The sequence below is a fragment of the Tinamus guttatus genome, unplaced genomic scaffold, assembly GCF_059628265.1.
Source record: "Tinamus guttatus ecotype Peru unplaced genomic scaffold, ASM5962826v1 Tinamus_guttatus_pri_ptg000530l, whole genome shotgun sequence".
Lineage (NCBI taxonomy): Eukaryota > Metazoa > Chordata > Aves > Tinamiformes > Tinamidae > Tinamus > Tinamus guttatus.
The window spans coordinates 2,138,795-2,154,052 of record NW_028289064.1 but is presented as its reverse complement, the minus strand read 5'-3'; the positions used below and the strand labels follow the sequence as shown (position 1 = coordinate 2,154,052).

At 39.9% G+C, this 15,258-nt stretch overlaps 1 protein-coding gene across 3 annotated transcripts in view; it reads right to left on the bottom strand.

The window, feature by feature from the left end:
• Window positions 1-15,258, bottom strand: part of EPC1 (enhancer of polycomb 1) — a 62,338-nt gene that overhangs the window by 18,071 nt on the left and 29,009 nt on the right. For all 3 annotated transcript variants that reach the window (XM_088533976.1, XM_088533974.1, XM_088533975.1), the window contains 4 exons: window positions 3,436-3,595; window positions 1,162-1,307; window positions 869-1,075; window positions 348-496 (listed from right to left, as the gene is read on the bottom strand). In XM_088533976.1, coding sequence (XP_088390102.1) covers window positions 348-496; window positions 869-1,075; window positions 1,162-1,307; window positions 3,436-3,535 — 602 coding nt within the window. In that variant the 5' untranslated portion in view covers window positions 3,536-3,595. The remainder of the gene's footprint in view (window positions 1-347; window positions 497-868; window positions 1,076-1,161; window positions 1,308-3,435; window positions 3,596-15,258) is intronic.

The window sequence follows — 15,258 nt, the reverse complement described above, 5'->3', positions numbered from 1 at the left end:
AGGAATACTAATGCTTGGAAACTGCCTTAAACAGCTGAGATTTCCTTCATTAAAGTTCTGAATTCATTCATTAAAGTAATTAAAGAACTTTAATTTAGATACAAATTTTGAAGTTAATTTACTTATTTATACATACGCATTTAATAAAACCTAACAAAGATTACAGTGACTAGGCATTTCCCTGCAATAAGCAGGGAATTGTTTTATTTTGCTCTTTACAGCTATATATGAAAACAGTACAATTTAAGCAAGAAAAAGCCTGAAATACTTATTTTTAAATCTTCCATGGGAAATCAAAAAACAAGTATTTTCCAACCTTGCTACAATGATATTTCAATAAACATTACCTCTTTTCCATAATTTCCAGTGTTAAATGCAGCAACTCCCTCTTGCTTTTTTCCCTTCTCTTTATCATCTCCAGGATGGTTACTGCACGACTCAGATCTCGACGCAACTTAAGCATCTTCTCATAAGATGCTTCATCATTTTTTCGATTCTGTAAATATAAAAAGCATGCATTTAGCCACATCCTTAAAGCTATTGATCTGAAATAAAAGAAAATATACTTACTAAAACATGTATTTCAAGGTTTTAATACAAGAGAAACATGTACGTATCAATCGGCTAAAGCTTATCACCACTATAAGTGGGTTTAGTTTAAAAGAATTAAACCACCAAACCAAACCAGAACATCGAAACCTTTATTCAACAGGTGGCCTAAAGCGGTTTCCCTTTATGTTTTTGCCCTTACAAATTTAAAGGGAAAACAACAACTTACATTTTCTTGCATACTACACAGCAGGATTGTTGCTTTACATAGGCTGCTATTTGAGAGTGGGAAGAAAGAAGAACTTCTTAATCTACTTACTTTTCGTGTCTGCATCTTTTCTGTTCGTCTTCTAAAAGCAACATAAGGATCGTTTGTGCTGGAACCATCTCGCTTCTCTTGTTTCACTGCTGGGATAAGAGAGGGACCTCGACAGTTTTTCCTCTTTTTAATCCAGTACTCATACACTTCTCTGATCAATTCATCATCTTCCTTCAGCAACAGCTTGGCCTCTTGCAGGCTGACCGGCTAAATGCAAAACCCAGCATGTCACTTTCACATGGTGAAATACGTAGTACAAGTTTTGCAGTTTGTTATTTGAAATAATGCTGTACCTGTTGACCACTGCCCTTCTCTAGTCGGTCTATCATCTCCTCAAATTGCAAAGGAGAAATGTCCATTCTTTTCTTCAACTTATTCACAAAGACTTCATCTTCTGAATCCAAGTCATAATCGGGTTGCTCAGCATCCAAACTAAAAGCTGTAAGTTAGAGGGAAAGTTAACGTTACAGTTTTACTACGGCAATATTTTGTTGTAATAGCAGTGTCTGGAATACTGGCCAAATTCTTAGAGCAAGACAAAACAAAGTGATTTTTTTCTAAACTGTAGTAATCCAACTTAGAGACTAGATCTCCTCTCTCTCTCAAAAAAAAAAGTTAAATGCAGGAATAAAAATTGGTACCTACTTGACTATGTTTTGTTAGGCAATAGAAATTGATTGGCACCCAAGCCATCCAGTGGCTTTCAACCTCACTATGTTCAGCCATCAACTGGATTGGTCAATCTGCTCTAACTGTTCAACATTCCTTAGTATTCTGTAGTCTTATACAGAACGCTCTCAACTGCAGAAGCTGTGACTTCAGCATTAGACCATATGTGCTTTAAAGGTACTGCTACAAAAAGTATTTGCAGAGATCACTGTAACAGGGGACCGTAATAGTCTCACCAACAAGTTTTTGTGACCTAAATGCGTCAGAATAAATTGACCCAGCACTGAATATACACAGGGTATATTCAAACACAAGCAATGATTCTGTAGAACAGAATCACAATATCCTATGAAGATAGAGTGTAGATATGAAGTATAGTTTAAAATTCAAGGCAAAACTGCCCTAGTTCTTATGCCATATGCAATTTGGTTTAAATCCTAAGCAAGGTAAGGTTCTTTGTGAGGGCACATTTGGAAACACTCTGTGTAAAGCACCACTTCCCCCAATCTGCTTAAGAAAATTGTTTTAATATCATAAAACATTAGCTTACTTGTATTCTTGTTTAAAAACAAAAACAACCCACTCAAGACATAATAAACACTTTGGAAGATCACACCACTTTGGCTGTTAGATCACCAGATAAGGAAACAAATAATAAAGTACCTTGATACCAGGACGGAAGACTCCCTAAGGAAACGTGGACCAATACTAGAACACAGCAGCATGCTCTAGTACTTTCACTCATTACTGAAATTCGGTCTGATTTGGAAGTCTAGTATTTAGACTGATCTAACCAGAAACGAGATCAGCTTACAAAGAAATACATAGAATATGTAGGCAAATGCCCTGTTGCCATTTCTTCTTGGCTTTTGGGATCCTGGAGTGCATTAAGAGCAGCATCTCCAGCAGGTCAAGGGAGGTGATCTTGCCCCTCTACTCAGCCCTGGTGAGGCCGCATCTGGAGTATTGTGTCCAGTTCTGGGCTCCACAGTACAAGAGGGATGTGGAGCTGCTGAAGAGAGTCCAGCACAGGGCTACAAGGATGATCAGGGGCCTGGAACATCTGCCCTATGAGGAGAGGCTGAAGGAGCTGGGCCTGTTCAGCCTGGAGAAGAGAAGGCTGAGAGGGGACCTGATCAGTGTCTATAAGTACCTCAAGGGAGGCAGTGAGGAGGATGGGGCCAGCCTCTTTTCAGTGGTGGCCATCGACAGAACTAGAGGAAACAGCCGGAAATCAAAGCATCAAAAGCTCCACAGGAAGGAACTTAAGGAAAAATTTCTTAACAGTGAGGGTGACAGAGCACTGGAACAGGCTGCCCAGAGAGGTTGTGGAGTCTCCTTCTCTGGAGATCTTCAAAACCCACTTGGATGCAGTCCTGTGCCACGTGCTCTAGGTGACCCTGCTGGAGTTAGGGGGGTTGGACTAGATGATCTCTAGAGGTCCCTTCCAACCTTAAGCATTCTATGATTCCCAATCCACTCTACTGTCCTATGTTGGTTAAACTGTGAGGCAAAGGTACTCTGCCTCTCACCTATTACATATTCTCTCCTTCAAGCATATTTGTCTGTTAGCTCTCGTTAATGAACCTAGATTTCCTTGCAAGCTGCGACTAGGGATTTTTGACAGAACAGAAATTGGCCTCTAACTGCTAAAGCTCAAGTATTAATATACAGACTTTATTCAAAGACATCTATCTCCTTCCTGCTTACAAATTAGAGAGCGCCCTTCAGTAAAAGTATACACTTCTCTGTTGTAAAAAGACACTCCATGTTGTAAAATAATTAATTCTCAGAAAGCAGGCTTGAGCAAGTTCAAAAGACATTTAAGAGGAACCCCATGAACTTTCGGCAGAGGGAATTATTGGTGTAGACTTCAACAAGTAAGTTATTTTACTTACGCTGTATGTGAATCAGCTGCTTTGGCATTTTAAATTCTCCGGGATATATGGATTCATAGTAAGCAATATTACTTTCTGCTTCTGGGACTGGTATAACCATGTTATCCCTCTTCTCTCCGTATACTTGTTGTGCTGAGATAGCCCGTTGGAGATGATGTTCCTATTTAAAAAAAAAAAAAAAAAAAAAAAAACCACAAGTCAGGGTGGAAGTCTGAAAAGGCATTTTCAGAGCTCCTGCTTTTCAGAGTTTACGCACATTTATGTCTTTTCAATGGCACTTACTCCCAGCGCAGAGCCCAACCAGGGGACATCAGCAACCGCGCGACCCCCACCCCGTCCCACCCCGGGGTGGCACCACGCGCGGGTCCCCGCCAGGTGGCGCCTTCCCTCCGGCCAGGGGCACCGGCCCCGGCTCCGGGCGCTCCGGGCTGCGCTTCCCATCCCTGGGGCTGCCCAAAAGCCATGGGGCACATGGACTGCAGCAGCAGCTGTCAGCACACTGACTTGGTGCTCCTGCCTCATTTGCTATGGCCATTTATTAACAGCGATACCTAGAAAACAGGAAGGGGGCTGCCCTGATCTATTAAAAACAAATAACTGTTGTTTCTTTTTTCTTTTCTTTTTTTCCTCTACACAGAGAAGCTATTTCTAAGACATTCTTGTTTATTAAAATGCTTTCCATTTTCTTCTTTCTCCTCTCCTAACTCAACAAATAAAGGTTAACATTAACTATAAGCCATGAAAGAGAGAATAATTAACTTTTGGAATTTTGGAACTAAGCTTAGAAGCTCAAGAAATATTGAAAATGATTTTGATTCTAGCAATTTTATGCTACCATTATTTAACTGTACTATTTAGTTCTTCCTATGGTGTTGGCAAAGCCACTAACCAGTATCAGCAGAGCAAAGATTTAACAACAAAATATGTTAAGATGTGTAAGTGAATATAAATGATTTGCTGATGGTTCAACGTATTTTTTCCTCATAGTAGCAAACCCGGTTTACTAAGTTTCTACCTTCGGGTGTTTTCTCCTAGTAGCAGATGCTGAAAACCAGATCACTTGAAACGAGCTGCAGCAATAAGGAGGGAATAACCAGTTTTAAAACTGGAGTAAAACATTTCAGTCCTCAACTATGTATGAATCTTCCTTTACTTTTACCTGCTTGATTCCCAAATCATTCCTATTCAGTATAATAAAGTGGGCAATGGGGTGGGGGGAGAGAGAGAGAGAAGAAAAATGATAAAACAAACTTCATTCTATACTGCCGAGTGCAGCCTCAGACTGTAAGACCTGTTCCAAAGAAAACTGAATCCTCTGCAAAGCAGAGGTGAAGGGTGAGGCTTAGCACAGCCGTCAGAAAACTCCACTAGATCCATTTTGATCCTCTAGCATTTGGCAAATGTAGATACATATGTCACCGAAGAGAGACAATACCTAAAACAATATTTTGGCTGCAGTGACTATGGAAGCTTATTTTCTACTTGCTGAACCACTGTTGCTGGACACCTCTATTTGTGTCCCAGCAGCTGTTGGCTGGTACAGAGGAGGGGATTAAGCTTTATTTCCACACCATACAGTCAGATAAATGCATGTCAGATGCATGGTGCTGGTCAATGGGTCTTGCCTATAATAGCAATGGCTTGCTGTTCTTGCAGTCACACGAAAGATTCCCAGTACACGTATCAGCTCCTAGGGTGTTTTTGTTGTTGTCTGGTCAGCTGTTTTGCAAAAACACATTGTTTCAGGGAAGAAAATTAGGCCAGACACTAAAATAAGATTTTGATTTCTCTGTTTTTTCCCCCGATAAGGAGACTGGCACTGTTAAAAGTAAGAACAAAAAGCCTACCCTAATATCACAATGGGTTCAGTAAGAAGACATCTGAACAAAACTCTTGAAAACCAATCACAGCATAAATCTTAACTCTGCCAGACTTTATTTCAATCACACACACACAAAAAAAGTATTTGAAGAAGAAACAACCATTAGCAGATCCAGAAATTCTGAAAGCAACGGGGTACGAGTTCTTGCACTGAAATGGGTAAACTGATCTGCTGCTCATGTCTGCTTCAACTCCCCACGGAAGATGCTCTGGTAAATAACCCAGCACAATCATACAAGCAATCTTCTCCTATATTTGGGGGAGATTGCCAACAGAAACTTTGCTCCTAGCCACAGCATCTCAGCTGGCAGCTCAGCACATCTTCCTTTCTGATTACACAGACCGCGATCAGGTGTGACCAGTAACTCTGGAAGCACTTATCTTTAACACAAATATATTGTCAAACATCTACAGCTAATTAACCTACTGGAGCTTCCAGTTTCTATTCTGCAGTGACTCTTGGTTGCATTGGCGCAGCTCATTACTCCCACTCCAACGTAACCTTCCATTCAACTGAAACTGTAGCCTTTCATTTTAAAGCACACTAGTTTCCTCAGTGTGTCAACATGGATTTCGAATTCTCAATCGACTGGCTACTCTTGGTGTTCTCTTCAGATTTGATAAGCAGATGCTGTAGTCCAAGTTACCACTGAAAATGCCAACAAGCATTTATGACAGACCTTTACAGAAGTTCAGCACATCATTTCACTTTGACCAATAACCCATTTACAGGTATATCCTTCCAAACAAATGCACTTACATAACACTCTCTGCAAAACAATTTTGTTAAATTCCAGATGCAACTCTCCATTAGGTTCCTTACTTGCCAAAAAAAGTCAGACAATTAACAGGGTTTATTCTTAAAAAAACAAATTATTATTAGTATTATTTTTGCAAAGAGATTAATATCTTTCAGATGAGCACTGAGGCAAAGTAATTTAATTATTTGTATTTTTCTAAGAACTGCAATTAAGGCAGTTAGTTCGCAGTTCCTTAGCTTCCACTTTCCTACAGCCTTTAAACAGTAGATGTGTCTTTTCCCTCCTCTCCTTTGGAATGTCATCTGCCTTTTTTAAGTTCTCAAAAAGCTGTGAAGTTGCTCCAGGCAACTTCGGGCTTTAAATTCCTTAGCACACATTTTGAGCAAAGCTCAGAGTGTCCAGCTGTGCTGTCAGAAGGAAACCCTCTGAACAACCACTGCAAGGGGTAGCCTGGTGCCTCCTGCTCTCATTCCTTATACGGCCCCTGCCTTGGGCCAGGCCCACCCTATGACAACAGTTTCAGTGACCAAGTTCACAGAAAACAGATCCTCTCCTATTATCCACTGGAAGCAATTGGTCTTCTCCCAAATTAGCTCCCTAAAGTGCCTTAGCTGGGGAGAGAGGGTGATCCCCTCTGGCAGCAGCCACATTTAACTGTCTTAGCTCTATCTCTCAGTGACAGATCAACTCTTAGCAGTGAGTATATATGTCACACAGTTGCCTTTTTTAAGGGCAAAAAACCTTAAGACTCATGAAAAGTTACAACATACTCCACATTATACTGAGATGGTGGAAATGTTTATCATGGTCTCCACCCTTTCAGAAGCACTGACAGGACAATCTCTTATTCTTCATATTCACTGACTATTCTAGATATGTCTCACCTAGTGCCTCCATTTTTCTAAGGTAAACTTCCCACGTAAAAAAATATTAGTTCAGACTCATTAGTTTCCACTTTACACACACTCACATTTTTATGTTAGGTAATACTTGTTCTCTAAATAATACTGAAAGTTGTCTGAAGTTGTCTTGCAAAATTTCCATCCAAGCTACTAATAAATAAATAAATAAATAAGAGTTAGCAGCTTCTAGGTCTCCCAAACTTCCTCCCTTGGATCTTTTGTACGCGCTTAACAACATTATTATTCTACTATTCTTCCTTTTCTCAAGAGTATAACCATGGAGTCAAGAGTTTACTCTCACTGAAGCTGCCTTCCACTTTTACATTAAGTATTCCCAACTTATAGTAAACTCAATGCCTAGAAAGGCTTTCCTCTTCAGTTGCTTTCTCCACCTAATGTAAAGAGCTGCTTGAAATAAAACTGTGGAAATTGTTTTGCTATAATGCTAATTTGATCTACTACTTTCAGAATGATGGTACCTCGAAGCTAACTCCCCTCTTCCTTGTGCTGACACTAGTACCCATCTCAAAAAAAAAAAAAAAAAAAAAAAAAAAAAAAAACCCTCGCATTTCAAAATCTTCTGCTAGACATTTAAGCAATCAGCCACTGCTTTCATTCTCCAGAAATCAGCCTAATTTGACAGTCTACACAACAAGCCCACTGAAATAGCAGCTCTTTTTCTGACTACTCAAAATGTAGCAAAATATCATGATCTTAAGAAACTACGCAAAATTGCAGATAACATGATCCTTTTTCTCCTCTCTAGTCTGACTCTCCTATTAATTTTAACAGATCAAGTCTGTCATATGCATCATTTTTTTTTTTTTTTATTCCCCGTATAGATGGCAGGGAATCAAAGAGGCAATACCAAAGACACAAGAGAACGTTGCCTTTGAGGCACTCGGGAAAGCAGGAACAGAAGCACAGCATCCAACACCATAGTCCAGAGGAACAGCTAAGCACAGGAGAAGCCAAGCTTTTCTTTAGCTCAGGTTTGACGGTAAACATGACCTCCATCAAGAGATAATGCAAGAACAAGAGGGTAAATCTTCAAGAGAGTTTAGTACTTGCCCAAGGTACATTTACAGCATACCACTTTACGTGCGTGCAGTTTATTTGGTATAGTTGGGTAACCAAAACACAAAGGGTACTGTAATTCTGCCTCCACCTGACTACACTCTTGTCTGCAAGCAGAAACCAGGAACAATGACAACTGAAGCAAACGTTGCTCCTTTCATTTTGGTGACATTTGGTAAGTTTGTAGCAGTTACATGGTTAGATTTTGATTTACAGTTTCTCCAAGATGACAGGCACTGGGAAAGCACAAAGGTTATTTTGACAAAATGCCTACGTTAAAAGACACCTTGTAGACTACAGTCTGAGATAAACAATACAGTACATAGTATTAAAAAAGGGCATGAAATGATGTGATCTTGTCATCAAGAGTCCAACAAACCAGAGTCACTGATTGTTACTATTTTAGAAAGTCAAAGTCAGGCACAGGGTTCAAACCCATACATTTCACAAACACATTTCTGTACCTGAAATACAAAAGCTGCGTAGAACACAAACTGATTCTCTTGCTATTAGCAGCCACATGAAGATATCGTCCCTCCACTGATATCCGTGGACCTTCAGCTTTAAACCAGAATGACAGAGCAAAATCCTGTCACATCCCTCCCCGACCTGGGTATCATCTCTCTCAACTTGCATAACGATGTTAAGCGACAGGACCAGAAAGAATACAATTTTCACAAGGCAGTTATCAATAAGCACTGAATTCGACAGTTACACTAAAACAGAGTCAAAGATGAAGCAAATTTAAGGACACAGAAGCTAAAGTACTTAAAAAGACAAGACCGTAATTTCAGGTATCTGAACTTACAGTCTTGCCTTTTTAATATATGCTTTATCCCTTTTAGGAAAGCCGAAGTACATACTAGGGAAAAACAAAGAGCAAAACAGAATTAAAAAAAAAAAAAACACACAACTGCAGCTCATCTTAAACACACATTACCCTATAATTAAGATGAAATAAAAGGAACAGGAAAAAAAAAATCTTAAGCTGTAAAGTTTGTTATGTCATCCAAGAGTTGATAAACAGGTGCCAGAGCAACCTGGTTGCAGGATACAAGGCAAAGCTTTTTTGGCTGTTAACTTCACATCCCATTTTTTCCCCTGCAGGGACAATACGGTTCCTACACCTCGGTTAAGTGCTGTCAGCAGCAGCAAGGCTTGCAAGCGTGAAGACAGCGGTGGGTGGCACCTCTGCACTGTGGCGAGGCCCAGCTGCCCAGCAAGGCTGTTCGGACTAGCTCACCACAGAAGTGTATAGCAGGACTCCTGAAGGACCTTACTTGCGTGCAAATCATCCTCGTCTCCCTCCTATCGGGTACACCTTTGATGAAAATTTCTAACTTGAATGGTCAGAAAAGATGGTCTCGTTTGCACAGAATGGTCAACCTACTCCAAAAGAAATTTATTTAACAAAGATTCAACCTAAGGATGCTGAAGACAGCACAGGCAGAATAACCAAGCTGACTCCCTCCCAGGCTTCTCCCCCACACCAGACCTTAGCAGTTCTGCAGCCTACTGAGCAGGCAATTCATAACCCCCAGGCTGGGAGGGAAATGCACAGTGATCTGTCAGACAATTACATTCTAAATGCTTAAGATAATCTGTTTTGCCTTACGCCTCCCCCTACTTCTCACGTTCTTTCTGGCCCCTGCTTAGAGCTAGTTCAGTTATTAGAAGCATGTTTCGGTGAGATTCCTTGGCATACTGTTTTTCTACCAGTGCAACAGGAAGGGGGTCATCCTGAAAGAGGCAAACAGCAAGCATGGTGTAAGAGAGCAGTGGCCAATCTAGAACATTTTAAACTGGTGAGAGATAAATACTGTGCCTAAATCTCCTTTGCATTTTTCCTTATTGCCAGAGCAGCAAGTTGCTGTAGTGCCTTCTAGCATGACTGAAAGCAAAAATCCTTATTCATCATGCACAGCAGGCCACATGGCTTATTACAGAAGAGCCTAGTATACAAATACACTGCATAGTTTCCCTTCTACTACCTCACACACAGACCTAATCACACTTTACAACATGCAAAGCTGCCACGACATCCTGAAAATTTTGTTAGAGTATCTGCTTCCAAACAACTACTGGTGAAGAGCTCCACCCCACCCTAATCAGTATGATTTAACCAATCTGCTTCTGCCTTGCAGGGCAGAGAAAACTTCAAAAGGAATTCTGCCACTGCATCAATCCCAAGACACACTGATCCCAAAACCCTGAACAGCAAAATTCAGCCTGAATTCCAGCTTACAGCCCTTGGGAATGGGCAAGCTGCCCATTAGCAGCAGCTACATAGGCAGGTATACACTCTGCTTCTAATGCCAAGTACATACATGTGAAAGTATTTTTGGCTAATACTTAAATTTGGTCACAACAAGCACATGTAATCAAACATGACAGGGACAACAGGTCACCAAGCAACATCATACATTTCCTTCTCCTTCACCTATCAAGGGCCTTGAGGAAGACAGTAGTAGATCACACCTAGTTCTACAGTGTGGCCTGCAAGGCATTTGAAGCCACCAAGCCACTGCAAGGGGACTTTAATTAGGGCTCCTCACATAAATGGAGACAGGGTAAACATCAATTTAAGCTGCCTAAGGCCTCACCCAAACCACAGGCCGGGATATTTTCCCTCCTCACACAGCTGAGGTCTCGAATGCTCTGTATCAATCCAGGACATAGACAAATTAATTCTCTTGATATTAAAGTCAAAATTAGTACAGCAGGGCCTCAAACTGTCCCTCTGTCTTCCAAACATGGAATAAAAACATGGAGAGAGCTTCTGTTAATCAATGGATGTCAGTCTCATGAGCAGTCAATTAAGAAGGATTCCACTGTAATTACTATAATAATTAGATCTCTGTTACAAATCCCAACTTAAAAATAGCTGCTAGGATTAAATAGCAATTGTTGGGTAAAAACATAGTCTGTTTTTTTAAAAAAAAAATTTGTAATTTTGTAATTAACATACTATCGAGAGATTTTGCTAATTAGTATTTTTAGAGAGGACACTAGTTAAAAATGAGGCCAACCACAGTCTTGATCACCTTAGTCCACTGCTTTCCTCACGTTCAAACCAGAATCTTCTAAGAACTACAAAAGTTCCCTGCCTTTTTCTTGGCAAAAATCTTGCTTATGTAGCAAGAAGTCCATATACTTATGGACTTCCAGCAACAAACACATGGAGAGCTATTTAAAATTTGGTGACATTTTTCTTCGGCTTTGTTCACTAGGCAAATTGTGGTCTCATTACTGGGAAGTGAATGGAAGGAAGATTAGTTTCATATTCCAAACTACTGTGAAACACAGACCAACAGAACAAAGATGAGAATAAGACTGACCCAAGACAGGCTAGAGAGAATGCACACAACCAGTAAATCTTACAAACTGGCAAAACTCTAGTATTTAACCCATGCACTATGTAGCATACTTAACAGCAACTGAATTTTTAATCTCAGTCCTCCCAGGTACAAATCCCATACTGATTACCTAGAAAGACTCAACTGCTTTTCAAAACATAATGCAATAAATGCATTTATAACTGTAAGACTCAACATCAGTTTCAAGCATTTTGTTTAAAAACTACCGATATCTTAAAATTAGCAGAAAGAGCCACCCGCTTTCCTAATGGCCATAAATATTCCTGGTCTTTTTCTCCGTACTGACTCTGGCCCCATGCAGCCCCCAGCCTATTCTGCTCAGACACCCATGGAGGGGGAGGGCAGCTTGAGCTGGGAGATGCAACAGTTCCCAGAAGGGAACATGAAGGCCGCAGCAGGCCCTACGGAAAAGGCATGAGCACCTCTTTTCACACCAGCACATTATTAGATTGTTTCGGTCTGTATCATTGAACTTCGTCACACAACCACATCTCAAAAATACAGCTCCGATTGCAAAACCAGTTGACATTGCCACCCCTTACCACAACTTTTAAGATGGATCAGTGGTGTAGTTTAGTGTGCAGTACAGGGTATGAACTTGGTTAAGATCTGACACTGGTTAGTACTACTACATACACCCTATAAAGGTGTAATCTATTCTAGATAGAATTAAAACTATTCATTTTATTAGGCGCGAAGCCTTACACTGGAGTGAGAATACCCCCAGAATCTAACCTTTCATTACCATAACTCCAGCTGTAAGGCCAGTATGGAAAGCCTGTAATAGATCTTCAGAGCAGAAGTTATTTTTCATTTATTTAGGGAAAATGAAGTGGAACTTCAATCTATTAATCAGCAACTGACTTATAAGAAAATTGGATGAAGTTCCATCTTAAAAAGATACACAGCAATGCCGTGTGGGTCATTTAAACCCTATTTAAACACTACGTAACACAAATCAAATAGTTTGGGATGGCAAAACCTGTACAAGCGTTACTGCTTTTTTGTTTTGCTACAGGCATCTGCGATTACTGTTAACACTCCTGAATATCTTGGAAAGAAACAGTGTCATTTGAATCACAAGCAACATGGTAGTCCAGGTGAGCAAGGAACAAGTTTTTATTCCATTTCCCCTCCTCTTTTGAATGATGATGGTCAGATACACAAAGGGTTGTGTGTATTTCCAACAGACTGGGTGCTGCAACCATTCCAAGTGTCACGTCACGGAACCCCATATGCAGCACTGACTGAAGTTAAGGGGTAAGATTTATGCCTACACTAAGATAGACAAAAGGACTTAAAAACTAAGCCAGGGGAGTTGGATGGATTTTTATACAAAGTTTTCCCCTCAAAGTTTGTTTTGCCAATTATGAAAGATAAGCAAACAAGAAAAAACAAACAAACAAACCCCACCAACACCTGACCCCTCTTTCTGACAAGAAAAATGAGCAAACAAAAAAACCCCAAGTCTTGACATGATCCTCACTAAACATGCTGCTATTTCATTATCAGCTGTCATGAGTCTCTACTGATGCCAAGTTGTTTTTAACAGTACTGATGCCAAGTTGTTTTTAATGGGTCAGGTTTGAGACGTATCTAATTGCAGAGGAAAGAAGAACGCAAGGAAAAAGCCACACAGTTCAAATGTGTACATATATATAAATAAGTACCTGAGAGTGCATATGGTGAGAATATGTATGAAATATGTATTTATATACAAGCAGAAGTATTAAATGTATAAAGTATACACACTATAAGTTATACAGTTGAAGAAAGTAGTTCCCTTTGCCTTTCTATTTTTAGTTGATTGAAAATTTAGAAATATTTCCTTCCACAATATAGACTGCACAAAGTGAGGCAATAGCATTGTTAACAGCTTCCCAGTTGCAAGAGGGTGTTTGCTCAAAGATTCTGAAAAAGTAAGTCTAAGGAAGAAAAACAACCAACAACAACAAACAAAACACAAGCAAACAAACACCCCCAACACAGAATTTGGTTTCTTTTGTTAAAAAGCATTAGAGAAAGATCCCTAAAAATAACACTCAGGACTAGAATTTTCCCCCCTCTGTGCTTCCAGTAACAAGACTCATTCCCTGAGCTTGTAGGCAAAATCCTAATACATCAAACTGTTCAACCACAGGCCTTAAAACACACACACTCGATTTCAGGTTGACTAGGCTAAAGCTAAGTCAAAGGCACTGCTAGCGAACTAGTGCTTTAAAGAATAGAGACCTGTTTGGAAGCAAGGGCACAACAAGGCTAGATCTTATCAGAGAACTTGGCCTAACAGTGTCTCCCAACCAGCTCCTGGGCACCCCCACTGAAGGCAGTAAGAACCAAGCAAACCCCAATAACTGGGCTTCACAACGGTGCTCGGAGCTTCAGGATACCAAAAACTGGAACTTTGCACCAGTATTTTGGTCCTTATAGTTATATCTGATACACTTTTCTCCATGATGCAACCTCAATTCTGGCTGAAACACTGAGGCCTCTGAACACACAAGGCTACCACAGCCATAGCTTCCATAACCCTATTTTCCGTAAAGTACAATTCACCATCTCAAGCAGATTTAGGCACTAAAAATTTACCAAACAACAATATTTATATTGAACATTTTACAGTATTCTCAAGTTGTGTGAGGACTGCAAAAGACCAAAAATATTGTCCAGAAAATAGAGAACATCAGAGAAAAATAGTTTAAATTAGTATTTCCAGCAAAACTGATCAAGAAAATGGAAAAATATCAGTATTTGTGTCAATTTGTTCTCTTAGCACTTGAAGCTCAATAGCTCTCCTTCTTTGCAAACAACCAAAATGGGGGAAAAAATCCTTGAAACTCCAAACTGGTCACCTTTTAGAACAGTCACATGTACACATGCCCTGTAGAACATATATCATAGGTTAGCTTTTTTAAAAAAACAAACAAACAAACAAACAAACAAACAACAATTCTCGAAAGAAGATTCTAGAGCATCATGTTAAACCACCAAGCTCACATCCGAATTGAAAAAAAAAAATCTGTAGTATTGTTCATTTTAAGGCTACAGAGAAGTAACAGGCCACAGAGAAAGCACAAGGTGAATCATACTAATGATTAAAACCTATGCAGTGAAGCTCAATTCTGTGCAGACTCCACAACATCCACCTGTCAGGCACTTTCTTCCCTTGTGTAAGATATCACACAGTGGTGGAAAGAAACCCTCAGAGAGCGTGGAGCACAAATGTGGGCTGCGCAAGAATGCGCAGGCTGCACCAAACCTCACCCTTGATTACTGTCACGCTGTCAATGGTATCAAAGTTCTCATCTCACAGCCTTCTAAAACAACCTAAGAAATAAATTGCCTAAAGGAGAAAAAGAAACATAGTGCACTGGTTGTAATGTCTATTAGGAGGTAAGAATTTTATATACACCAAGATAACATGGCGTATATAAGATGGTAAATCTGAAGTTACCCCCCTAAAAGTAAAAATGCTAGAACAGACATACTCAAAGAAGTTACACCTCAAAGCTTGCAGAATAAATAAACAAACACAACAACACACACAGACAAAACCTAGACGCAAAAGAGTCTAGCAATTAGAATAAAATTTAGCTGACTATAATAATCGTATCAAAACATGTTCATGAAAACCCAAGTAAAAAAATCTATCACCACTTTTTGACCAACTTCAATAGCAGCTTCTATATTCGTAACACCAATATACCAGAATTTCAGGTCTGATGCCACAAAAAAGGAAAAGTGCTTCTTCATTGGTGACAGTAGCAGGCGCAATACTGAAAAACTTAAAATACTCTTCAAAGATTACACCGCTATGATGCACTT